We start from the raw sequence: 25841 nt of genomic DNA, 5'->3' as shown, positions 1-25841 counted from the left end.
CCAGACTCCTTCATGGGCTTGTCCGTGATCCCCAGAGACCCAGGAGCGGCCCTCGGGGCCCCCCCTTCCCTGCACCAGCTACGGTGCCCTTCTCTGGCCCCGCTCCAGCACCTCAGTGTCTCTCCTGTAGTGAGGGGCCCAGAGCTGAACACAGGATTCGAGGTGCAGCCTCACCAGTGCCCAGTGCAGGGGCACAATCCCTGCCCTGGCCCTGCTGCTGCACTGGTGCTGATCCAGGCCAGGATGATGGGGGCTGCCTGGGCACAAGCTGCTCATGTTCAGCTCCATCAATCAGCACTTCCGGGTCCTTCCCCATGAGCAGTTTCCAGCCACACCTGGAGCGTTGCAGGGGGTTGTTGTGGCCCTTGTTGAACTTCATCCCATTGGCAACATCCCATGGATCCAGCCTGTCCAGGTCCCTCTGCAGAGCTTCCTGCCCTCCAGCAGATCAATGCTCCCACCCAACCTGCTGTCATCTGAGGGTGCCCTCATCCTCTTCATCAATGAAGGTATCAACACTGGCCCTAATACCAAGCCCAGAGGGACACCACTGTCACCAACCCGATGTGACACCATTCACCACCACTCCTTGGGCTCAGCCATGCAGCCACTTTTTCACCCAGTGAACTCTCCACCTCTCCAGGAGAACAACGGCAAATACTTTATTAAGGTCCAAATAGACAACTTCTGCAGCTTTTTCATCTGGACCCCTGCTGGAGCTGCAGGATTTGCTCTCCAATGAATGCCCAGGCTTCTGCCCTGAGGCACTTGTCCCTCCTTTGAGGAGCTCACCGGTGCATCTTCCCCTGTTCACGAGTTCCCAGAGCTGCTCCCCTGCCTCTCGTCCTGCCGCTGGGAGGCTGTGGTGTCTCCAGGCGAAGCTACATTTAAGTACCCGAGCTCAGAAGGCTGACAGGGGGATAAGCAAAAGGCCAAGTCTTGACTTTCGGCTTCTCCTTCAGGCTTTGGGTGTTGTGTGCCCTTCAGGATGCTCAGCGAATCCGGTGGATCTCGTGGTGGGAAGCTGAAAGCAAAGGTCCTCTCTTGAAGACATTGCTTGCATTAAGGCTCCAATGCTCTTCCTCCAGCCAAGGATGGTCCTCATCTACCCCAGAACCTGCTCAGATGCTGTCCCCCTCAATAGCAGCCAAACCCACTGTGCTGGATCTCCAGTGAGCAGAGATCAGAGCTGCAGATCCCCTCTGCCTTCCCCCTGCCTGTTTTGGCACGGATCGTGGTGCTCGTGGCTATATCAGTGGAGAAATAACTCAAGTTCCTTCCTGCCCCAAAGCCTGGGAATGGGTCATACAGCTTTGAGCAGTGGTCCTCTAAGTCTCATAACCTCCTGTGTAAAGACACTCCTCCAAAACCAGGCACCAAAAGCTGACCTCTAAACCCCACAGCATTCCCTGACAGAGCTGAAGATTTTCCTTCTCCGTCCCTTTCATTTCAGAGCCTTTTAAAAACCATTTTTCCCTGTATTTTGACCAATAAAGAAGAAACCCAACCCGCCTTGGAGGTGAAAGCCCAGGGTGGAGCAGCCAAAACGCTCAGCTCCTCCCTCACCACATGCAGAAGCATTCCCTGCCTCCTCCTTTTACTCCACAGTACCTGGCATGGGGAGATGGCAACACCTTGCCCTGTAGACGGCGGTCAGAGGAGGTGATGCTCTTCAAGTCCTGGAAGGAAGAACAGAGACAGGAGGATGTGCATGTCAGACCCCGAATTCCAATATACAGTCCTGGTCTTCAGCGTGCCCTTGGCTCCACTGACAGCCCTCCCAATGAGCTCCAGCCCTACAGAGGTACTTTGATTAGGATTTGGCCTTTGGGTCTGAATCTAAGCTGATGGAGTGGTACAACAGCTTGCAGCTCCTCACCAACAAAGCCGCTGCTGTCTGCTGTGTTTGGTGCCCCTTTGCATTCCAGGCAAAGCCTCAGCCCTTCTGCTGCAGCTACAAACACCAACTCGCAAGGAGACATCAGCTCCCACACCCTGCCTGCTGAGTGCAAGCCCTCTCGGAGTCTCACCTCCGTGTTGGAAGCGTGGATGCTCCCTGGTGCGCGCTGCGAGGTGGGCACGTGGCCAGAGAGCTGGAGCTTGCCCTCGTGCAGCCGCATGAGCTCCTCATCCAGGATCTTCACTCTGAGCACATCACACACACAAGGCACAGGTTATTTTCCTTCCGACCACACAGCCTTTACAAAGGGGCATTTGCTTTTTCAACCACAGACCCTTTGGCCTGCACAACCTTCACTTGTACACCAGGGGCTTGGATGGGGAGAGGAGCTCATTACATCCCATAGCAATTAAAAGCTGTGCACCAGTGACTGGGGCACAGTTCAGGCTTTCCCTTGGATTTCTTAAAAGAAAGAGGCATACAACCAGAGGAGCGCTGGGAAAAGGCAGGCTCCCGGAGGTGTGGACATCATTAAGCACCCACCTGCTCTGCAGGGTGGCAATCATGGAGCGGTTGCTCCACAGGGTCTCCTCTTGGTCAGTGATCTTCTGCAGGAGCCGTCGTCTTTCCTGCAGGAATTTCTCATTCTCAGCAGTGATCTGAGCAACCAGCATCTTCCCCTAAGCAGAGCAGCAGAGGGAAACAACCACCAGTGGTTATGCTTTGCTCTCCCCCTGTCCTCTGCAGACCTTGGAGTACTTTATTGAAGGGGTCACCATCACGTGTGTTAACTCCTACAGGTTCACACCTCAAATCCTGTGTTCAGCTCTGGGCCCCTCACTACAAGAGAGACATTGAGGTGCTGGAGGGGGGCCAGAGAAGGGCAGCGGAGCTGGTGCAGGGCCTGGAGCACAAGTGTGATGGGGAAGGGCTGAGGGACCTGGGGGGTTCAGTGTGGAGAAGAGAAGGCTCAGGGGGGACCTGATGGCTCCCTACAAGTGCCTGACAGGAGGATGGAGCCAGGAGGGGCTGGGCTCTGCTCCCGAGGAACAAGGGATGGGACAAGAGGAACCGGCCTCAAGCTGCACCAGGGCAGGTTTAGATGGAGCTGAGGAACAATTCCTGCCCCAGAGGGTGCTCAGGCATTGGAACAGGCTGCCCAGGGCAGGGCTGCAGTCACCGTCCCTGCAAGTGTTCACACACCCTCAGTGCCATGGGGCAGTGGTGGCCTTGGCAGTGCTGGGAACGGTTGGACTTGGATGAGCTTAAAGCTCTTTTCCAACCTGGTTCATTCTATGATTCTAAGTGAGACACTACTTGATGTAACATATGCCAAAAGGAGGCTATTGGGTCCTCTCCCAAAATAAGATGTGGCTTGGGCAGTTTCTGAATGGGATTTGAGGACACAGGGTTCCCATGAGGGCAAACTTGGGCCAGGAATTTCCTTGGGGTCTTTTGTTCCAGCCAGGACGGGCTGGTGCCCCTTGGCACTGCTGGCTGTGGTTGTGCTCCAACCACCCACTTGGTTAACAGAGCATCCCCATTGCCTGCAAACCCACTGCTCCTAAACCTCATCTCCTTTCTTCTTCAGCTGCCCTTCCTTTTGGGGGGGAAGCCCTCGATGCGTTCTCTCACCTTTTCCACTTGGAGCTTTGACTCGCTGAGCTCATTTTCAAGCTGCTTGATCCTGCTGTCCCTTTGTTTCACCTCGTGGATAAAGGTCTCCTTGGCCCTGCGGATCTTGGCTTTGTGGCGGAGCTGCGTTTCGTTGTATTTCCTGCAGAGGCAGAGACACAAGCTTCAGGCTGTCAAAGGCTTTCATGCCCTTGGGCCAGGATCAAGATGTCCTGCATTGATTGAGGCTCTTCCAAGCCTGCACTGGGAGCCTCAGCCATCTCCCAGCTCCATTTGGCAGAGCAGCTGAAGGCAGAACGAGCACACTGACTGACTGGACCGTGTCTTCCACTGATCGGTTTGGGGTTGGTTTTCCCTTTGTTGCAATGGTTACATTAAGTGCCAACCAAATTGAAACCGGGCAAAAAGGACCCAGAGCATTCCCAAACCGACACCCTGTTATCCCACAAGAAATCCTTGCACCTGCCCCTCCCAGCTCATCAAACCAAACAGGGTTATAAAGTATTGGAAGTAACAGGGAAAAGGCAAGCTGTTCGTTCGGATGGGGATGTGGGTGGTTAAGGGGAATTACTGATGTACAGGGGGAAAAGGCCAGAAAAGAAGAATCCCAAACAGGAGAAAGCTGCTTCAGTAGGAGCTTCTCAAAGCTGGACACTGGGGTTAAATATTTGTCTTTACTGAGATTTGTGATTGTTGCTCTCCCCCCTGCCTTGTCCCATTTAGGCAGTGTTATTGTCTCATTTATCCACTCAGGAGAGAAGAGCAGATAAAGTCCAAACAAAGAGAACTCTCCACCATAAAGGGATATTTGCCTACGTTGGCTCAGAACTCATGGCAAAAGGGCCGGGGTCCTTTGGGTTAGATCAGAAGTGCTCTGGGGAGAAAGGAGCAGCTCCAGGGAGCATCTCTGCCAGTGGCAGCCCTGAGCAGCAGCACCCATAGCCCTAATGAGGTCCCAGCTCGTGTTCTGCACTGTCTGCAGCTGCAGACGCAGGGCTGCTGGGTTTAGTACTAAATGCCTTGACCAGGAGAGACAAGAGAGGCTGCAGAACCCTCAGTGCAGTGCCACTGCCAGGCACACAAAGAGCCAGTCCCAGGGAGGTGCTTTGTGCCTGCTGCTGCAGTCATTACCTGACACACAGATCCTTCTGGCTCAGGATCCGGACTCCTTCCTCATAAAGGGCTTTGTTTTCCTCCTTCAGCAGAGCAAGCTGCTCTGAAAGCTTCTGGTTCTCCTTCTGGCACTGGAGGTGCTGGAAAACATTGTTTGTGTGTTTGCTTGGATTAGCCCAAACCTATTGCATCAGTTTCCAGGTGCAGATTCCACACTGGGATACTCCCATTTCCCCCCTTGGAGCTTGGTGGTCTGCTCTGGAGTCACCACAGCATCCCCTTGGGTGATGAGGACCCATCCACGTTGCGGCTCACCTCGCTCGAGTCGGTTTTCCTCTCGCTGTCCAGGACGTGCAGAGTCTTGGCCTGCAGCTCCACGTGCATCTTGGCCAGCGATGCCTCCGTCTCCCGGGAATGCCGGAGCTGTTGCTGCAGCATCTCCACCTGCTGCTCCGGGAGCTTCCTGAAAGGATGTGGGTGAGACACTGATGTGAGGGCGGCCCGTGATGTGCCAACCTTAATGCAGCATCACGCTGCCCTGGGCAACACCAAGGGAAGGAAGAAATCAGTCCATCCTGGCTGTCCCCATGTCCCGGGGGTGCATGGGTGCGTGATCTGCTGTAGTGGAAGGTGTTGGGGTCGGAACTGGATGAGCTTTAAGGTCACTTCCAACCCAAACCATTCCATCACTGTATGTATGTGGGATCATCAGTCCCAGCTGCACAAGAAAGGGGACCGCTGGCATCCAGCGGATAAACCAAATCCCTGGGCTGGCAGGAAGGGCCATGCACCCTCTGAGGCAGCTGAAGTCTTTTAGATCCCCTGTGGAGCTCTGACAGGTCAAAAGGAGAGATTGGGGGTAAAACAAGCGATGCAGTGACTCCTTGAACCCACCTAGGACCAGCCATGGGGCTGCAGGAGGTATCTGCAGGCCGGCACAGCAGCGCTTGGTGGCACGCACCTCCCCTGCACGCACAGCACGGGGCTCACCCAGCTCCAGGTACCTTTTCAGCTGCTCCTCATGAAGTTCTTGCTGCACACGAGCTTCATTTTCTCGGGCCTCCTTCAGTTCCTCCTCCAGGAGTTTCTTGTCTGACACATGGGCCTCTGCCAGCAGGAGCTGGTGCTGGGACTCCTTCAGCTTTTGCTGGAGTTTTGAGATCTTGGATTAAAATTGGACATGGATTAAACCTATTGAATGTATTGGCCGGTATCTGAATCCAAAGGATTTAAGATCCCTCTGATCCCACAGCACGAGAATCATGGGAATGACAGATTTAGCTTGCTTCTATTCAAAAGGAAGCACACACAGGACTTGGAGCATCCTGGTTGAGTGGAAGGTGTCCCTGCCTGTGACAGGGGGTTGGGACTGGATGAGCTTTAAGGTCCCTTTAACCCAAATCACTCCATGATTGTGTCTTTATATCAAAGCCCGTTGAAAACAAAGCCTTTTGAACAGCTGCCAGATTTTGGCTCAGACACTGTGTCATGAATTGGCAACAACCCGTTTTGCACCTGATTTGATCCTGCACACATCCAGTGATTAATGCAGGAACATGGCAGAATCGATGCCATGGAAATCACAAGCTTTGCCATTTCACTTGCAGCACTGTGTGCAGTTCTGGTGTCCCTAACATAAAAAGGACATGGAGCTGCTGGAACAAGTCCAGAGGAGGCCATGAGGATGCTCAGGGGCTGGAGCACCTCCTGTATGGAGACAGGCTGAGAAAGTTGGGGCTGTTCAACCTGGAGAAGAGAAGCTGCGTGGAGACCTCAGAGCAGCTTCCAGTGTCTGAAGGGGGGCTATAGGGATGCTGGGGAGGGACTCTTCATTAGGGACTATAGTGACAAGACAAAGGGTAACGGGTTCAAACTTAAATGGGGGAAGTTTAGATTGGATATAAGGAAGAAGTTCTTTATTGTGAGGGTGCTGAGGCACTGGAATGGGTTGCCCAGGGAAGCTGTGAATGCTCCATCCCTGGCAGTGTTCAAGGTTGGACAGAGCCTTGGGTGCCATGGTTTAGTGTGAGATGTCCCTGCCCATGGCAGGGGGTTGGAACTGGATGATCTTAAGGTCCTTTCCAACCCTAACTACTCTACGATTCTATGATTTCCAGATAGCAAACAGCATCAAATCTCCTCCCCAGGAGCATGCCCTGGAATCCCTGCGCCTGCCAGCCCTGCGACCACTATTTCCAGAGACAGTGAGCTTTAGAGATGGGAGCTGAGCCCTCAGATTGGGATTCTATTGCCTTCAGTACGGTCCCACTAATAACAGCCATATTTCCTAATACATTTAACCAAGCAATCTCAAAAGGGACCAGCAAAATGGACTTCAGGGAACCAGTTCAGGAGCTGCTGCTGCTTCTGCGCCGTGTTAAACCCAACCCTCCTGATAACCCAGCTGAGGAGGTACCTTCTTCTGTGCTTCGCACACGTTGGATTTCTCCTGTGCAAGCTTCTCTTGCAGCCTGCTCTGCAGTTTGTCAGCCTGGGAGCACTTCAGGAGCTCTTGTTCGAGTTCTTTGACCTTCTGCTGGCTTTTTTCCCACTGTGCGGTGAGAGCGGAGCATGTTTCTGTTGTGTCCAAGAGTTTTGCCCGGGCTTGCTTCAGCTCGGCTTTGACCTGAGTTTCAAAAGAAGAAACCAAGTTTGCACTTCAATATAGCTCTTGTGAAACGCCTTGATTAGGAAAGGGGCAGCAGGATTAGCAGAGAGTGAAAGAGAATAAAAGAGAAATGCAGGCAGCAAGCACAAGGCTTTATTTGGAGGGAATCTGGCATGGAGCTGGAGCAGAACACACTTGAGAATGCAGGTACTATACAGGTATAAATGAGGTGCAGTGCGTTGCAACCAGCACTTCATCCCTCCCATAGCTTGTAGGATGCTGTGATGCTCCCCCCCCCAGCAGCTCTCCCTGCTCTGTCCCTACCTTGGTGCATTCCTGTTGGAGCAAGAGGTTTTGCTTCTGGAAGTCGATGTTCTTCTCCCTCTCGTACCTCAGCTCCCTCTCGGCTGAGCTGCACAAGTTCTGAACCCGGCGCAGGTCCTGCTGGAGCTGCTGCAGCTTCTCCTCCTGCTGCTGGAAGCTCTCCTGGGTCAGAGCCTGCAGGAGCAGCAGAACGACAGAAGTGGCACAGACATTAACCTCAAGGAGAGATAGGGACTGGCTGCGTGGAGACCTCAGAGCAGCTTCCAGTATCTGAAGGGGGCCTATAGGGATGCTGGGGAGGGACTCTTCATTAGGGACTGTACTGATAGGACAAGGGGTAATGGGTTAAAACTGAAACAGGGGAAGTTTAGATTGGATCTAAGGAGGAAATTCTTTACTGTAAGGGTGCTGAGGCACTGGAATGGGTTGCCCAGGGAGGTTGTGAATGCTCCATCCCTGGCGGTGTTCAAGGCCAGGATGGACAGAGCCTTGGGTGCCATGGTTTAGTGTGAGGTGTCCCTGCCCAAGGCAGGGGGCTTGGAACTGGATGATCTTAAGGTCCTTTCCAACCCTGACTGCTCTATGATTCTATGAAGGAAGGTAGAAGTCTGGCAGTCGGGTGTAGGAGCATTTCAGTAAGATGGGTAAAACCAGGCAAGCATCTCTTCTGCCCCATGCTGTGTCCTGCTCCCTGCCCTCTCCATCCAGAGAAGCCAATACAACTCTTGAAATCAAGGGAGAAGGTGTAATAACCTGGATGAGGGAACAACTGTTAAAGCTACCTTTCAAACCTGTAAGGCACCCAGGTTACTCTTCACTCTTGTGCCAGAGCCTCACTAAGCTCCAAGAGCAGCAGGATGAGTTCAAGCACTGGAGTGTAAGAGCAGAAAGCCCCAAGGAGGAGCAGGGAATAGGAACAGCTTCTGCCCACAGCAAGAGCAAGACTGCAGTGAGAACAGCAAGTGGATTTCTCCCACTCCAAAAAGGGGCTGAGAAAGAGCTCCAAAAGGTTTAAAACATCCTTTAAGGATAACATCCTTCTTCCATATCTACATTTAGTTTATCCAAGTTCCCACTACATCCAAAAACACAACAGATGGAAATGACAGCATTCTTACTTTCCAAACATTTTCCCCAAGGAAATCAGCCAGCCTCATCTCCCCCCATGTGCTGACACCACAGGGCTGGCTTCCAGGCCACTTTAATCAGGTTTTGCCACTGAATTCAGTGACATAAAAGTACAGTGCAGATAGCAAGGCTGCTCATACCTGTTTAACGCTCCCATCTGAACTGCCTGCAGAGCTCTGCGACACGGGAAACCTCTTCCCTCCCTGTGCCAAGCCTTGATTCATCCTCAGGGTCTCTCCAAGCACGCTGTCGCCCTGCTCCTGGGTAGCCAGAACACCTTGGTTTAGCTGGGCAAGCTCTTCCAGGATCAACCGCTTGTCTTCATTGCTCTCTTTCAGCTGCTTTTCTAGCTCCTCCCTCTTCTTGTTGCTGCCTGGTAACTCAGGACTTGAAGGAGAAATAGTAGAGAGAACTGTGCACATCCAAGGGAAACCACCCCCCGAAGAGGAAAACTTGGAACAAGAGAGCCCAGTGAAACACCCAGGGCAATGTTCAAGTGTCTTGGGAGGCTCCAAAGGGGATTTAATCCTAACAGCGCTGGGCAAGGGTCAATCTCCCCCGGATACTGACACACAAACCCCCCTGGGTCCAAGGGTCAGCTATGAGGAGCTTAACTGCTGGCTAAGGAGCCGCTCGCATGGGCCCCATGGGCTGGTCTGTGCTCATAGGGGCAGGGAAGCACAGCATGGACTCAAGCTGCCTGATGTATCCCAATCCAGACTCTATGTCCTTGTAAGCTAACCTACCTGTCTTATCCTGGTTTTACCTTATCTCACTATCCAGGTAATGGAGCTGACAGTAACTACATGGATTTGAGCCAGGCTTCTACTTAGTAAGGAGAGTCTGAGCATGGATGCTTCAGCTCCAGATTTGTACTGATCTATTGAACAAGGAGAGTCAGGAGACCTGCAAGAGCTTTATTTACAGCCCTGATGCCTGCTGACACCCGTCCTCCAAGGGCAACAGCAGGATGGGTATGGTCAGCTGCTGGCAGCAGTTAGCCCCAAGCAGCCCAAGTCCATGATGGGAGCTTTTTGGGACTGTGGTAGTCCAAATATTCCCTCACTCCAAGAGAAGGGGCCTCCTCCCTAAGGACAGCTCATTTATACCCTGCAGAATGTGGAAGAGCTGCAGAAAACAAGGGTTACTCCTGACTTTGACAGGTGAGATGTCCCTTCCAACCCTAACTATGCTGTGATGGATGCTCATTCCCCAAAGCCTCTACAGAGAGACCATTACCCAGTGAGGAAGACACAAAGCTGCTGTGCCCATTTTAGCCAGAAGCAGCCGAATGGGGGGTTTTCAAAGACTAAACAATTCGTCAGCAAAGATGAAGAGCAGAAGGTACCAGAGGCCTGGTTAGGGTTTACCAGAGCAGTTCTTGTTCATCCCTTGAGTTCTTGATCTGGTCTTCAGGTCTCTTTTCATCTGTACATAGATGTTCATGTGTCTGCTCGAGGTTTTCAATCTGTTCTCTTTCTTGTAGGAGTCCAGAGACCTGTAAGGTCAGAGAACACCATGACTTGGACTTTCCTTGCTCTCATGGAAAGCTTTTGAGCAGCATAAGGTGATCTCCAAGACACAGCTTGTGAGTCTGTAGCTAAGTTAGTGTAGTTCTTCACCTGCAATGCCTTTGATTCCTAAAGCTTTTCCATCAATAGCTCTTCCTGAGTGTACACTAGCACTAATATTTCAGTTCCAGACCATGAGTTTACTTGTATTTGAGCAATGTCCATCAGCAGCTTCTGTCTGCATCAGACACCGGCTCAACAGGGTGTTCTTTACATTTCTCAGCTCTGTATCTAACAAAGCATTCTCCTTTTGTAGCTTCTCATGGGATACATTAATGGGATCCCTGCTTTGGAGACTGGGAAGTTATTACAATAGCTTGTAAACTCTGACAACCAACCCCCTGGTGAGGAAACAACAGGAGTTAATGGATGCAATACACCCCTAAGTGGGAGGAAAAGCTTTCTCCCCTCAAATGTCCAAAAACCCGTTAAAAACAAGAGGGTTCCAAGCACATGCAAAGAGCTCTCTGCATAGCATCAGTTCGAAGCACACCATTAACCTGTACAAGAGCAAATACATTATCCCATTTACTCCCCATTAAGTGTCAAGCATCCCGACAAACACAACATTGAACAACCTCACAGCTTGACCTGCAGGAGTGCATCCCCCGATTTGCAGCTCTGTTGGTAAATGATTCATCCCAGTACAGCTGTTCTATCAAAAGGGAATGGACAGGCATGGCACCAAGCACATGCACAGTCCTCTCTGTTAAAGACTGTTACAGTCTAACACAGGCCACTGGGTTTCATCTCATGATCCCTGGAAAACAATAGTCCTCTCCTTAGGTGAAACCACAACCAACTGGTGCCTGAATCAGAACCAGATTTATGGGGATGTCTGATTTTGATTAAAAGGCCCCTGGACCACGAGTAGATTGAACTGTTCGGATGCAAATGCTGAAGAGGGACTCTTCCATTTTCCCCATCCCTCCCCAAATCAGCAGTTCCTTTTCATGTGCGTATTCGCAGACTGATCCAGCCCCTTCCCCAACCACCCTTCGGCAAGGCTCGGTCCACATCCTAAGCTTTTACAGGGTGAATTTGTTGCCTACCAGCACTACAAGAGTCCTGTCCTCTAGATGCCACTGTTCCTCCAGTCAGACTCCTGTGCAGCAGCACCAACAGCCCAGGACTTCATTGGGTTCTACTTGCATACAAGGAAGTGATCCGGCTCACAGCTGGTTTAAGGCCTCTCAGAGTGCTAAAAAGTGGGGTTTATAATAGGTGTAACCCCCCTCCCTTTGCCAGCCCCCTCAGGTCCCCCTTGTCTGCCTGTCCCAGGCCACGCATCTGCAGCTCTCCTGTATTTTAACCCTAATTTTAAGCCCTGAGCCTGCCTTTGCCTGCACCAGCCCCTGTGCAATGCTCTTGGCACCACACGCTCTCCCCTCTATGGCCCAACTGGAGCTCAAGAGCGTCAGCAACAACCCCAGCAGAGAGAAACCCAGCAGAAATCCATGCAGCAGTTCCACTGCTTCAAGCAAAGCGTGTCTTTAGGGCATACAACAAAAAGGAGCACCAGGATCTCGAGCTGTTCACATAGACTTCAGTGATGCTTTGGTGTCCTCGCTTCTTGCCGTGCTTTTAAGAAAGAATACTACTAATATTAAAGGTGACCCGTGTTAAACAGATTCAGAATTAGGCAGTGGATGAAGCTCATCAATGGTAACCATGCTGCTGCTCTGCAGGGAAGTCTTGGCTTCAGTCTCCAAGCGCCCTGCTGTGTTGTGACACAGGGAGATGAAGGCTCCTGATCACGAGCCTTATGATCACAAGTTACTCTGCAATAAATACCTAAGTCTGAAACCTTCCCCTCTGCCCTTTAGAGAAGGTTTGGCTGCATCTCAATTAGTGTTTTGTTATTAGAGTCACTGAAAGGAAAAATGAGTTAGAGACTCTTTCATTAAAGCAGATGGATTTAAAGCTACCTGCCAAGGAATCATAGAATGGTTTGGGTTGGAGAGGACATTAAGATCATCCAGTTCCAACCCCCTGCCACAGGCAGGGAAAGGAGCTTTGAAACTGGCTGGACAAGGGAAATCCATCCAGCAAAGTCAAACAATGCACCTGGGGGCAATTGGGGGTGCTTCATGGAGCCACCCAAAGGTGACAGCCTCCTGCAGCAGTCCCAGTGCCGGAGCCGGACCTACCTGGCTGCCCAGCACCTTCTTCTCAGCCTTCAGATCTTCTCGTAAGAGTTCCAGTTCAGATGCAAGCTGCTTCCTCCGTTCTCTCCGCTCTCCCAGCTGATTTCCCAGTTTTTCTATTGTTTCCTGACAGCTTTTCAACATCTGGAACAAGAAAAAGGAGGTGTGACTTCTTTATTCTAGCAGAAGACAAACAAATCACGGTCTTCTGCAAAGCAAGGGCAGGAAAAACGGCTCTCAAAAGTTGCCAGCAGGATTCCTGTATTTTATTCCTCAGACATCCCTGAAGACCTGGATACCTGACCCAGGATACCTTGGGGAGCTCCTCTTGTATATGCAGTAAGCTCTGCCTGGCAGATCCAATTGATCGGGTGGCAAGGAACGAATCAGCAGCAAAGTCAGCCCCAAACCAACTGGGAAACAGCCTCATAAACACACCTATGTGCTACCCAGGCTGCAAGAACCAAGCACCTTTACCCATTAACCCTCCCCAGGGAAGCCAACAAGCTCCTCAGCCTGCAGAGCTGAAGGCAAGACGATCCCCTAAGACAGATAAGTTATCAGAGATCACGTTAGCGTGTTAAGCTGCTTTCCTCCAAAAACACCCATTTCTCCTGCATGAGCTGATGGGCACCAAGCCCTCAGAAAGTGGAGACAAAGAACATTCACAAGAGATGCGCATTTAATGCATTTCTAAACAAAACTGTGTATTTCCCAAGGAAAACCTCTTACCTCTTGCATCTCTTGCGCTCCAGACAACACCTGCTCATCCCCATTCATCTCAGCTTTGTTCTTCTGCACTTGAAGTAACTCTGCTTCTAAACTTATAACCTTAACATAGAGAAAACACAAGCTAAAACCAAACCAGCACTAAATGCACAACTACTGCTAGGTTGCTGCTTGTGCTGTATTGCAGAGTAAGCCCCATGTTTGGAAGCAAAGGGTGGGAGATGTGGACAGGCATCAGCTCCAGCTCACATCTTTCATCCTGCTGCTTCAAAAGGTGAGGGAGCCAGCAAGGCCAAGTCAGAAAATGAAAGCACCCTGCTATATAGGAGGAGAGGAACAACCCAGACACATGGTGAAAGCTCAAGGCCTCTGTAGCTTGTGGCTGCTCTCCCAACACACAAGATCCTGATCTATATCATGGGCTACCCTCCTTCCCCATGCTGTTGCAGTGCCCACTCCCCCACAGTTTGACCTGATCCACCAGGATTATCCTGGTCCCTCCATTGCCCAAAGGGTGCTGTAGGTCCCTCTATCACCCAAAGGATGCTGTAGGTCCCTCTATCACCCAAAGGATGCTGTAGATCCCTGCATCACCCAAAGGATGCTGTAGGTCCCTCTATCACCCAAAGGATGCTGTAGGTCCCTCCATCACCCAAAGGATGCTGTAGGTCCCTCCATCGCCCAAAGGATGCTGTAGGTCCCTCCATCACCCAAAGGATGCTGTAGGTCCCTCCATCTCCCAAAGGATGCTGTAGGTCCCTCTATCACCCAAAGGATGCTGTAGGTCCCTCTATCACCCAAAGGATGCTGTAGGTCTGTCCCTCTATCACCCAAAGGATGCTGTAGGTCCCTCCATCGCCCAAAGGATGCTGTAGGTCCCTCCATCGCCCAAAGGATGCTGTAGGTCCCTCCATCGCCCAAAGGATGCTGTAGGTCCCTCCATCGCCCAAAGGATGCTGTAGGTCCCTCCATCACCCAAAGGATGCTGTAGGTCCCTCTATCACCCAAAGGATGCTGTAGATCCCTCCATCACCCAAAGGATGCTGTAGGTCTGTCCCTCTATCACCCAAAGGATGCTGTAGGTCCCTCCATCGCCCAAAGGATGCTGTAGGTCCCTCTATCACCCAAAGGATGCTGTAGGTCTGTCCCTCTATCACCCAAAGGATGCTGTAGGCCCCTCTATCACCCAAAGGATGCTGTAGATCCCTCCATCACCCAAAGGATGCTGTAGGTCCCTCTATCGCCCAAAGGATGCTGTAGGTCCCTCCATCGCCCAAAGGATGCTGTAGGTCCCTCCATCGCCCAAAGGATGCTGTAGGTCCCTCCATCACCCAAAGGATGCTGTAGGTCTGTCCCTCTATCGCCCAAAGGATGCTGTAGGTCTCCCCCTCCATCGCCCAGAGGATGCTGTAGGTCTGTCCCTCTATCACCCAAAGGATGCTGTAGGCCCCTCTATCGCCCAAAGGATGCTGTAGGTCCCTCCATCGCCCAAAGGATGCTGTAGGTCTGTCCCTCTATCACCCAAAGGATGCTGCAGGTCCCTCCATCACCCAAAGGATGCTGTAGGTCCCTCCATCGCCCAAAGGATGCTGTAGGTCTGTCCCTCTATTGCCCAAAGGATGCTGTAGGTCCCTCCATTGCCCAAAGGATGCTGTAGGTCTCTCCCTCCATCGCCCAGAGGATGCTGTAGGTCTGTCCCTCTATCACCCAAAGGATGCTGTAGGTCCCTCTATCGCCCAAAGGATGCTGTAGGTCCCTCCATCGCCCAAAGGATGCTGTAGGTCTGTCCCTCTATCACCCAAAGGATGCTGCAGGTCCCTCCATCGCCCAAAGGATGCTGTAGGTCACTCTATCACCCAAAGGATGCTGTAGGCCCCTCCATTGCCCAAAGAATGCTGTAGGTCTGTCCCTCCATTGCCCAGAGGATGCTGTGGGTCCCTCCAGCAAGGCTCCGAGGACTCTGCACTTGAGCTGGCCAAGCTCTGACCTCTGTGCTTATCCTGGCAGGCAAGAATCTGTCTGGACCAGGGCTCACCCTGCATCTGAACCCACACCACCCCCCTGCCAGGCATTCCCTTGTGGATTATTACTCTGTTTCAAAGGGCTGGAAGGAGCAAGGAGCAGCCCAGCTCCCCCTCCCCGCCAGGCCTCCTGCAGACCCTTTTACAAGACCCGAGTGTTGGCACTGGCAGCTCCAGTGTCAGCCAGCACGGCATTCCACAGCCTTTCCTTTCTGCTCCTTATGTTGGGAAGAAAGTTTGTGCTGGCTTTCTTGTGTGTAAACCACCCAGCTGGGATTTCACTGGAGGAGGATGGGGATGCTGGAAGGAGACAAAATCCAGCTGGAGATGGAATCCAGCTTCATCCGTGCATAGCACACTGGACCTATACAAGCAGCATCGATCACTGCACTCACACAGATGAGTGTGTGATGAAGCGTGCAAGATGCCTTATGCCTTCCTCACCCTCCTTTCTTTGCACGTAGTCGGAGATCATCTTTCATCCCTTCCCAATGGGAAGCTGAAGCTGAGGAAGTGCCAAATCCCTGCCAATCCCAGCCCGATTCCAGCGGTCCCAGCGCAGCGATTCCAAAGCCCGGGAGCTTTGCTTTCACTGACAGGCTTCAGGCACAAGATGGCTCTGTTGAAACTCACAGGAGGGAACCATCCAACACTGGGAAAGCTGCTCTCACTCTTAGGCAGATGCTGTTACCCAAGCTAGGTCCTAAAAGCAAATCAGCGGGTGAAACACCCAGACCTCTTATAGAAGAGCCAGAGGGCAATAACCCCCCTCCTCTCGCATGCCTAGGTGATAGTTTGGGGTTCAGCAAGGCTTGGGAGCTCTAGAAGGGCTCTCGAAGGCAAAATGCACCTCCTCAGGCACCCTTTGGCCATTCGTTCCCATCATTTGGCTCATTATTCCTCCAAGGCACTAACTTTTAAGTATTTAAGCTGCCTTTAAGTCTCCTGCCAACAGCCGAACAATGCTCCCATTGTATCCCGTGTCCTGGTTCTGAATCAGTGGCCTCATCACCCACATTCTTGTAGGTGTGCCAGCAAAACAGAAACCACTTCCAAGTGCTTCTCCCATGGGGGGGAGCTGGCAAGAACCCAGCGGCACCGCTTCCTCTGCGCTTCTGAGCCCCTGCATCCATGCAGTCCTGCCCTCCTTACCCCCAGGGCACCCAAAAGCCCCTTGGAGATGAAGGGTGCAGCTCCGCATCATCACCAAGGGTTAACCCACCTCCTCTTCCATCCCACTCCCTGCTTGCTTCCTTCTGTTACCTTTAGAGCTACAGAGGCTGCCAAGCCCCTGCCAGCATCTCCTTGACTACTTGGGGCTCCCCACTGCATCCTCCAATGTGGTGTTCCCAGGGATCTGTTTAACAATGCCCGGAGCAAAGAAGGGATTTCTCCAGGCTTGAAATGCACCTTGGGAGGGTTGGGGTTATTCTGCTTCAAGGCTTTAGTGTGTGCTGAACCAACCTGGGTTTCAACTAAAGCACAAGTCCTGGTGGACAGAGCTTTGGCTGTTCCCATCGCAGAGCCTGCCCTTGGCTCCTCTGCTACACACTTAGAAGCAGGATATCTAGTGGCATCCGTCATTAAGGTATTTGGCTGTGCCTTCACCCTGTTTCACTGTTATTTAGAGACTGACAGGGAATTCATGGCATCTTCCTCTGAGCAATTGATCTTGGAGGCACATGGCTGTGTCAGCGTTCACATGGGACGTGCCTTCACACTTGTACTGCCTCCTACATCATGTTTTAACACAATAGCAGAGGTACAGACACGTCCGAGTACTGCTCATCCCTGACCAACAACCTGTGTGTGTCCTTCCTTCTCACCCCCAGAATCCAAGGTCCTCTGTGGGCACTACGGACTGCTCCTGCTGCCTGGCAATCCAGGACCAGGACCACTGCAGAGAGCATCTCCTAGCCACAAACAGAGTGGAGACAACTCAGCCCGAGGAAGGAAGGAAGAGCTTTAGGCCTGGCAGCAGGGATTCAGCCGAAGGGAAGGACCTCCTCAGCCAGCCTTTTTGGGGAGCAGCCCACCCATCCATCCAGCAAGACCAACTTCTGGCTTCCTCTGTTCTCTCCAGCTCCAACTGCATCCACTGCCCTGTCTGGAAGGGGTCACGCACCCTGGTAGTGATGCTGCAAATGGTGTTTTCCCTGGGGACAAGCAGTGACAAACCAGCCCATAGCTGCAGGTGCTCCTCCCAGAGCTACCTCCTCACTAGACTGAGGCTAAAGACCATGCTGGCAAAGGCAGCATCAGGCTGAGAAGCTCCAGTGATAACTTAATCCTTGCTCAAAGCATGGATGGAGGTGGCCCTGCAGGTGCTGTAAGGAGACATCTAAAGGGCCATGGCTCTGGTAAACCAGAGAATCAACCTGGAGCTTCCCATCTGCCTTTAACCAGAGGTTCCCTGGCACGTGCAAACGAGTGCAAATAACAAAGGCTTTCTATCAACCTCCTAAAGTCAAAGGAGGATCTGAGCGGAGTTGTCCTATCACCAGGAATAGATCCAGATTGCCCTGGGGTGAGGTGCCCAAAATCAAGTGGGTCACGGTGATATTAATTAGATGTGTTTGATTTGCCTTTCCAGACTTGGATTGCTCTGGAGATTGCTAAGCATTTTTCCAATTTGATATGGAATTTTCCCTGGCTTGGATTCCTCCTTCTGTCTGTCGTGTGTTAGGGTTTGACAGCAGCTCTTTAAGGATGTCTGATGCCTAAGGCAGAGGATCCTTTAAGGCAGTGTGTACATGTATAATTTATTTATTTGAAATCTGTCAGATCAGAAAATGGGGCTGCAGCTCCCATTGTCTGGTAACTCTTAGTGAATTTAATTAGATAAAGCAATGAAAACGGTTGAATTGTAGGAGAGAGATTTAAAACCGCCACATTTTACTCTCATAATGACATCCCTCAAGCTGGGCATGGGGAGGTTTAATCTGGGTATTAGGAAAAATCTCTTCACCAAAAGGTGATCAGGCATTGGGACAGGTGGCCCAGGGAAGCGGTGGAATCAGTGTCCCTGGAAGTGTTTAAAAACCATTGAGATGAGGTCTTTAATGACATGGCTTAGTGATGGTTTTGGCAGTCCTGGGGTAATGGTTGGACTTGATGATCCTAAAGGTCTTTTCCAACCTGGTTAATTCTACAGCTCTACAATATGCAGAGAGAAAAGCAGCTGGAATGAAACAAACCCAAACCTTCCTCCTTCCACTCTTTACTTACTTGCTGTTGAAGTCCCTCCACCGCACTCTCAAAGTGTTCCTTCTCCTGCTTGCTTTGGATCTGTGTCTCTCCCGGAGTCGAATCCAGATCTTCACTGCACTCAAGCAAAGCCTTGTGCTCCTGCTCCAGTGTTTGCAGCTTGGGAAGGAGCTGTGAATCAATGCTGGTCTCAATCACCTCCCAGCACCTACGCACCAAAAACCCGTATCACCAAGGCTGGGACTGCAATGTGGACACGTTGACACGCACCCAGACCTCCTACCACTGGCCAGGAAAGGCCAAAGTGCTTTTTACTATGGAAGATCCCTGTCCTGCTAATTTCAGGTCTCACATCCAGCACGACCCTGTGCCTGCTCTTATTTCAGTGGTGATGAATGGGAAGTAGTGGTGACAGGCTCCATGCAGGCAATGATGGTTTGAGGAGAAAAGGGGTCAGGCAGGAGGGATGCTGCCAGCAGAGGGGCAATGGCAAATTCAGCTGCTTGAGGTGGGGAAACAGCCTTGGGCATCTGAAGGGAAAGAGGGTCAGAGGGATGGGATCAGCTCCTCTTTCCTCCTTGAACCTGCTGCTTCCCTTAGGAATCCCAAGTTTGAAAGCCAAGGGCTTTGCTACACCCCTGGACAGCAACCAAAGCCACAGGAACCCCTCCAGCAGCCAAACAGTTGTGAAATCAGTGCCTTTGCCTGCAGAGAGCCACAGAAGGTCAAGCCTGTGCTTTTGGGAAGGCAACAAAGGGGAGAAAGAGTCAGAAAGCAGCTGGCGTTCGTGATGCTGAGGGCTCCAGACCCAGCCGGGACTGCAGGACCTCCAAGCTTTCCGATTTGGGGGCAGAGGAATAAAGTCCCCAAGAGCATCCTAAAGAATCCAATAGGTAAGTTCACCCTGCAAGACAGAACACCGGCAACCAGAGGGGCCAAGAGGAGCCACAGTGAGAGCACAACGGGTAAAGGATTCCTACACTGCTCACCTTCTGTGAAGTGCTTCACTATCCTGATACCCATCTTCTTGATCCGAGCCAGCTTTGCCTGGAACACAGCCTCCTTCACTCCTCCCTTCATCCTTTGTGCCCTGTGTCTCGAGGGAGAATGAGAAGTTAGCACAAACTTAGACTGAACTCAGCACAGCGACATTCCAAACCTGCCCGGTTCTCTCATAAATCACCCCGACAGCCAGGAATCATGAGCTACATCATCCTCATTTACCTGCATTAGATAATCCATAGAAGCAAAATCCCCCCATGACCCTTAGTAACATGAAGGCACTGGTGGGTACCAGCTCATGCCAACAGGCTCTACACAACCGTGTATTCTCACACCCAGCATAAATCCTGCATCACACCTGCACAGGACGCACTCCTGCATTGACAGGAAGGGAAAACCAAGTGTTCCTGCACCACCAACTGTGTGTCCTCATAGAATCCCAGACTGGTTTGGGTTGGAAGGGACCTGGAAGCTCATCCAGGCTGGAAGCTCAGCCACAGGCAGGGACCCCTTCCACTGGAGCAGCTTGCTCCAAGCCCCTGTGTCCAACCTGGCCTTGAACACTGCCAGGGATGGAGCATTCACAACTTTCTTGGGCAACCCATTCCAGTGCCTCAGCACCCTCACAGTAAAGAACTCTTCCCTTATCTCCAATCTAAACTTCCCCTGTTTCAGTTTTAACCCGTTACCCCTTGTCCTATCACTACAGTCCCTGTTGAAGGGTCCCTCCCCAGCATCCCTATAGGCCCCCTTCAGACACTGGAAGCTGCTCTGAGGTCTCCACACAGCTTCTCTTCTCCAGGCTGAGCAGCCCCAATGTTCTCAGCCTGGCTCCATACAGGAGCTGCTCCAGCCCCTGAGCATCCTCATGGCCTCCTCTGGACTTGCTCCAGCAGCTCCGTGTTTGGAGCTAACCCTGTTTGCTCACTTTGCTTCCCAGAACAGCAGTCAAAAAGCCCTTGAAAATACCTGCAGAGAGGGCACAGCGACTCCTTCAGCCTCGGCTGGCGCAGGCAGTCCTTGCTTCTCCCTCTTCTGGTACTCAAAGAGCTCCTCTTTGAGCTGTTCAACCTTCCAAAGGAAAACACTTGGGTTTACTTCTGGTGAGCGTTCATCTCGGTGCCTTAGAGAGTGAAGAGAAACTGAAACAGGGCTCTAAGGAACAAAGGTGATTTGCTTTTAGCTCCACAGCGTGGTTGGCTGGAGGTGATCTCGGTCTGGCTGCAGAGAAAGCAAAACCTTACAGGTATCTTCTGGGTGTATCTGGTTCTCTTTCTGTGTATGCAAGCATTTGGAGACACACACACGTGCATGGACACACAGGGACTGAAAGCAGCCATGTCCTAACGCAAAGAAAACGTTACTTGGAATAAAGCAAACCAGAATGCAAGCCAAGGAATGCGACCTCAATGACAGGCTATAGCTTTGCAGAGCCTTGGTTTAGAGACTGCCCTGTAGATACAAGGTTGGACATCACAGATATGCCCAGATGCTATGGAAGGACCAGCAGCTTTCTTAAACGCAAGGAACAGAGCGAGGTGCAAGCATTTTAACCCCTCAAATGTGATTAAATTCCATTGAAGACAAGTGTTTGGTATGATTTGAGCTGTTCTCAGAGATACTCCATGTAAAAATACTCCTTTGAATCCAAGAGAACTGCAAGACTGAGCTTTCTGATGGGACGGTGCAAGCAATTACAGGTGCTGGCAACCAAATACAGGCTGCTGAAGGACTCACATAAAGAATTTAAGAGCTCAATTTGTGTCAAATGACCCCTTTGAATGGGAAACAGCCTTCAGTTCATTCACTATCAAAGGAATATCAGTAGTGATATTGCTATCACTATTGGAAGGAACTCCAATAGCGCAGGAAGGAGCTAACTTACTGATAATAAAGAAGGATGTTCCTGATACTAAGGGAGGAGCTATCTTAGTGATACGGATTATTGCATTTAGAGAATCCTAAATGTATTATGCCAAGTGTTTAACTGAAGGCAATGCAATAGTAATTCACTTAAAGGAAGCCCACATGAAATGAAAAGGGATGCTTTTTCCCTCCTGAGCAAATCAACAAAGGGATGTCTTTTTCCTACTGAGCAAATCAACAGAGCCACATAGCCACAAAGAGGCTGAGAGAGCAGGAGCATACACTTTAAATTGGTTTAAACCAGCCAGTATTGGGGTTTAGACCAAACTTACTGCCTTTAATAGCAGGCCCCACCGAAAGGTGGAAGTGTTGCTTACTCTGCTGGGCCACCTGATTTAGTGCAAACTGGCTGGTAACAGAAAGCATCCAAGTGATCCCATGCACTGGGCATAGGAAAATGGGTATTCCAGGGACCTGGGGGGGGTTCAGTGTGGAGAAGAGAAGGCTCAGGGGGGACCTGATGGCTCCCTACAAGTGCCTGACAGGAGGATGGAGCCAGGAGGGGCTGGGCTCTGCTCCCAAGGAACAAGGGATGGGACAAGAGGAAACGGCCTCAAGCTGCACCAGGGCAGGTTTAGATGGAGCTGAGGAACAATTCCTGCCCCAGAGGGTGCTCAGGCATTGGAACAGGCTGCCCAGGGCAGGGCTGGAGTCGCCGTCCCTGCAAGTGTTCACACACCCTCAGTGCCATGGGGCAGTGGTGCCCTTGGCAGTGCTGGGAACGGTTGGACTGGGTGATCCTAAAGGTGTTTCCCAACCCGGTTGACTGTGGTTCCATGGTGCAGCCGCAGAGCAGAGCTCCAGCACCAGGAGCAGGCACTCACCAGATGGATGAAGGCTTTCCTTTCCAAGTCGAGTGTCTGGGCTCGTGCTCTCAGTGCCAGGATCCTCCTGTCCACTCTGCTGCTGTGCTCCATGGCCCTCGGTAGCTCAGCCCTGCCTGCACAGAACAGAACAATCCGGTCACCATCACCAGCGTGGACCTTGCCCTCCACCAAGCTCAGAGCGGGGCTAGCACAGGGATAAGGTTTCTGAAGTGGCATTGCCCTCATGGACGTGTGTGACAGCGCACAGGGGATTGCCCCTCACTTGTGAGAACACATCCCCTGGCTCACACACTAAAGGTTTGTGGAGAGCCAGCTTCGATAGCAGTGCTCTGTTTATTGTAGGAGCACAGCAGCCTCTCCAGAGTTATTCCAGGGATTCAGTTTCCCTCTAGATCATGGAATACGCCTCACCTCTGATGGGTAGGCATGGGTTTCACGAGCTGGGAAAAACCCACTGCCGTATTCCTTACTTTCATCACCAAATTCAAGAGCCAAGCAGTGAATGGATTGGTGTTTATGACATGGCCAGTACAATAAAAATGATGCTGTGCACCAGCCCTTCAAACCTGACTCAGTGATGCAACCATCACCCCGACTGCCACAGACTCTGGTTATTTCAAGCGCAAGAAATGGGAAAAGATGTTTGTATTAGAGCACATTGACAGAAACATAGGATCATAGAGCAGTTCGGGTTGGAAAGGACCTTAAGATCATCCAGTTCCAACCCTCCTGCCATGGGCAGGGACACCTCACACTAAACCATGGCACCCAAGGCTCTGTCCAACCCAGCCTTGAACACTGCCAGGGATGGAGCATTCACAACCTCCCTGGGCAACCCATTCCAGTGCCTCAGCACCCTCACAGTAAAGAACTTCTTCCTTATATCCAATCTAAACTTCCCCTGTTTCAGTTTGAACCCATTACCCCTTGTCCTGTCACTACATCCTTAATGAAGAGTCCCTCTCCAGCATCCTTCCAGGCCCCCTTCAGACACTGGAAGGCTGCTCTGAGGTCTCCATGCAGCCGCCTCTTCTCCAGAGATGTCCAAGTAGACCTGGTATCCTAATGAGAACTAGGGAGAAGACAGTTTTCCTCTCAGAAAAGCAGAGGGTTTTCCCCTTTCAGCTCGACACTGGGCACAGCAAAATTCAGCTTAAATTTGACTTTTATTCAGGCAAAAATAAAACCACATCTTTTTTGGTCCCAATCTGGCAAAAAAGCCCCAACCAACCAACCAGAAACCCCCAACCCCAATGCCCTGTTTCAAACAAGGGGTTTGATACTGGATTTAAAACCAAAGGCAAGGATCTACCAAAGTGATGGTTGGGTTAAAATACCCATTTACCACTACAGAAAGCCTTGATAAAACTCTGCTTGTGAATAGGTGACTTACTGCTCCCTCTCCATCCGTGCATCCCTTCTTCCCGGCTCTCAGGTGTTTGATTCCATAGGGATAACACAAGGACGGGTTTGCTGTGCCTGTTTCTGAACACTGAACTCTGCCACCTCTTTAAATGCACTTTGTTAAGTACAGAATTGAAGGAAAACTAAAGAAAATAAATCACAGCAGCAGACAGCAATGGAAAACCTCTCATCACCAACGACCCAATAACCGACCAGAAGCAAGCCTGTGTTCTCTCTTCAGTGCAAACAAGCAGCACTGAACCAAAATACCCTGCCTAAGCGGAGTTTGACTGAAGACCAGAGGTTTCCTCTTAGGTTTGTATTAGAAAATGGGTTTATTTGCAGAGCAGCCGGCTCTGAAGCTGCTCGGGAGGAGAAGGCACGCAGACACACGTCGTTAGGGAGGCCACTAAGAGGTTATAGCACTAATTCTGCACACTAACACCCACAGCATAATAAACCCCAGAGACACAGCAAGCATGAAACCCTTACTCACGGTTTGGGAAGCCTTCTATTCACTTGATACTCCAGAAGATTATAAACCACACATTTCCCCACGCAGGTGATGATGCACTGAGAAGAGCCACACGCTGCACCACGCTGGCTTCAATCCCCAGGGATCCCGATCCATGGATTGGGGATCAATCCATACACAAAGCAGATGCCCACAGAGCGCTCATTGCCCTGCCTTTGATTCAAAGGCTGCAAAGGATGGGTTTGAGGCTGGTGAGGGCTGAGTGTGGTGTGTGAGCTGCGAGCCCAGCATCAGGACCTGCCATTCACACAAACCCTACCCCTGGGTACCAGTCGCCTTCTCTGCAGAGGCACGCGGGGCCAGACCGTGTTCCCTCATCCCATTCTGCTGTTCACTGAACTAGTGCATCACGGATGTGGGGACAATGCAAGTAACACAGAGGAAAAGCAACCAGGAACCAGTGGATTGCTTGGGGAGTCTCCTGTAGGAGACAGCAGCGAAGCAGCCGGCTATAGGAACTGCTCCAATAGGAGCTGTATGAAGCAGTTTGATTTCCCTCCTGAAAGCTGTTTGTTTCCACAGTCAGTATTTAGAAGCAAACTGTAATACTCAAAGGCTGCTCTACCCCAGTTACTTCAACGGGAGGGTAAGCAAATCTAAGCAGTCACTTCAGGACTGCTGCTAAGCTCAGCGGTGAGCACTTGCTAATGGCTCTTAAGAGGGCTGCATCCCAAATGGGGCATCTGAAGAGGCCCCAGATGAGCGGTCCAGCTGGGCTAACACTGCCTAAGTGGTGGTTTAGCTATTCTGCTCGTGGACCAAGCCATCATTTCCTCTCCTAGGGCATGAGTTTGTATTCAAGCCAGGGAGAGGAAGTCAGTCAAGACCCTGCTGCTGTAATCATGGATCTGATACCACTTGTTTCAGCTTTCCCCACTCAGAATTGGTGTGTGACTGCTGCATTCAGATCTCGTAGGTACCAGGCTAACATCGGGATGTGGAAAAAACACATCACAAGCAGAGAGGACACAGGACAGGCTGCCTCCAACTCCCCATAGCATCAGCTAGGCTGGAGAATACCTTTAAGACCATCAAGCCCAAGGCTTACACTAATTGGGCCTCTGTGTGGCCTCATCCAGACCCTCTTCAGCTCTTCCATGTGATGCTTGTCGCCTTTCCAGCTCTTCCCTATGGAACTGAAACACAAGGGCTAATGTTCCAACACAAACGAGATTGTATTGTGATCAATTCTGTATTGACCCAAGCTGGGGTCCCCCCTCCACACTGCTCCTGACACACCACAGTAGCAACACAAAGCAGCTCAAGGAAGCCACTGCAGATACAGAAGACAGACGGTGGATAACCCTCTTCCCTATGGACACAGGAAAGAATTTCCTCCTTATATCCAATCTAAACTTCCCCTGTTTCAGTTTGAACCCATCACCCCTTGTCCTGTCACTACATCCCTAATGAAGAGTCCCTCCCCAGCATCCCTATAGGCCCCCTTCAGACACTGGAAGGCTGCTCTGAGGTCTCCAGGCTGAACAGCCCCAACATCTCCAGTGTGTCTTTTACCTGCTTGAAAAACACAGGAAAGATGCCCAGTATGGGAACTGCAGGGAAGATGTTTCATTATGCACGAGGAGCATTAAGCTTGTAACGTGTTTTGGTCATTGAAGAATACATTTTCCTGTAAGAAGTCTCATTCCTGCATGAAAAGTGGGTAGAAATGGGGTATTTTCAGGCCTGTCACCTACCAGGGGACTCTGGCACCATGCACCAGGAGGAATTCAAGTCAACTCCACATTGCTCTTCACACATAGG

General features: G+C 51.3%; 1 protein-coding gene across 4 annotated transcripts; it reads right to left on the bottom strand.

Moving 5' to 3' along the window:
- Nucleotides 1-777: 777 nt before the first annotated feature.
- On the bottom strand, nt 778-23803 carry CCDC30 (coiled-coil domain containing 30). 4 transcript variants are annotated; one of them, XM_061450032.1, is made up of 19 exons: nt 23532-23803; nt 22136-22251; nt 20355-20456; nt 19373-19479; nt 18405-18591; nt 13159-13257; nt 12430-12570; nt 10079-10206; nt 8849-9095; nt 7581-7754; nt 7065-7274; nt 5653-5810; nt 4964-5111; nt 4667-4788; nt 3536-3677; nt 2444-2580; nt 2031-2145; nt 1612-1679; nt 778-1024 (listed from the first exon to the last, which is right to left on the bottom strand). In XM_061450032.1, the coding sequence occupies exons 1-19, from the start codon at nt 23551-23553 to the stop codon at nt 811-813; spliced, it is 2637 nt and encodes an 878-aa protein (XP_061306016.1). In that variant the 5' UTR covers nt 23554-23803; the 3' UTR covers nt 778-810. The 4 variants fall into 4 exon arrangements, 3 of the variants coding, with proteins under 3 accessions (XP_061306016.1, XP_061306013.1, XP_061306015.1); XM_061450029.1 differs by lacking the exon at nt 23532-23803 and having other exon boundaries at nt 22136-22664; XM_061450031.1 differs by lacking the exon at nt 23532-23803 and having other exon boundaries at nt 19373-19473; nt 22136-22663.
- Between the last annotated feature and the right edge of the window lie 2038 nt (nt 23804-25841).

Source organism: Pezoporus flaviventris, unplaced genomic scaffold, assembly GCF_033815535.1.
Source record: "Pezoporus flaviventris isolate CSIRO_AGI_PZ_B2104156 unplaced genomic scaffold, CSIRO_AGI_Pfla_v1 ptg000009l, whole genome shotgun sequence".
NCBI lineage: Eukaryota > Metazoa > Chordata > Aves > Psittaciformes > Psittacidae > Pezoporus > Pezoporus flaviventris.
This window is presented reverse-complemented; position numbering and strand designations above follow the sequence as displayed.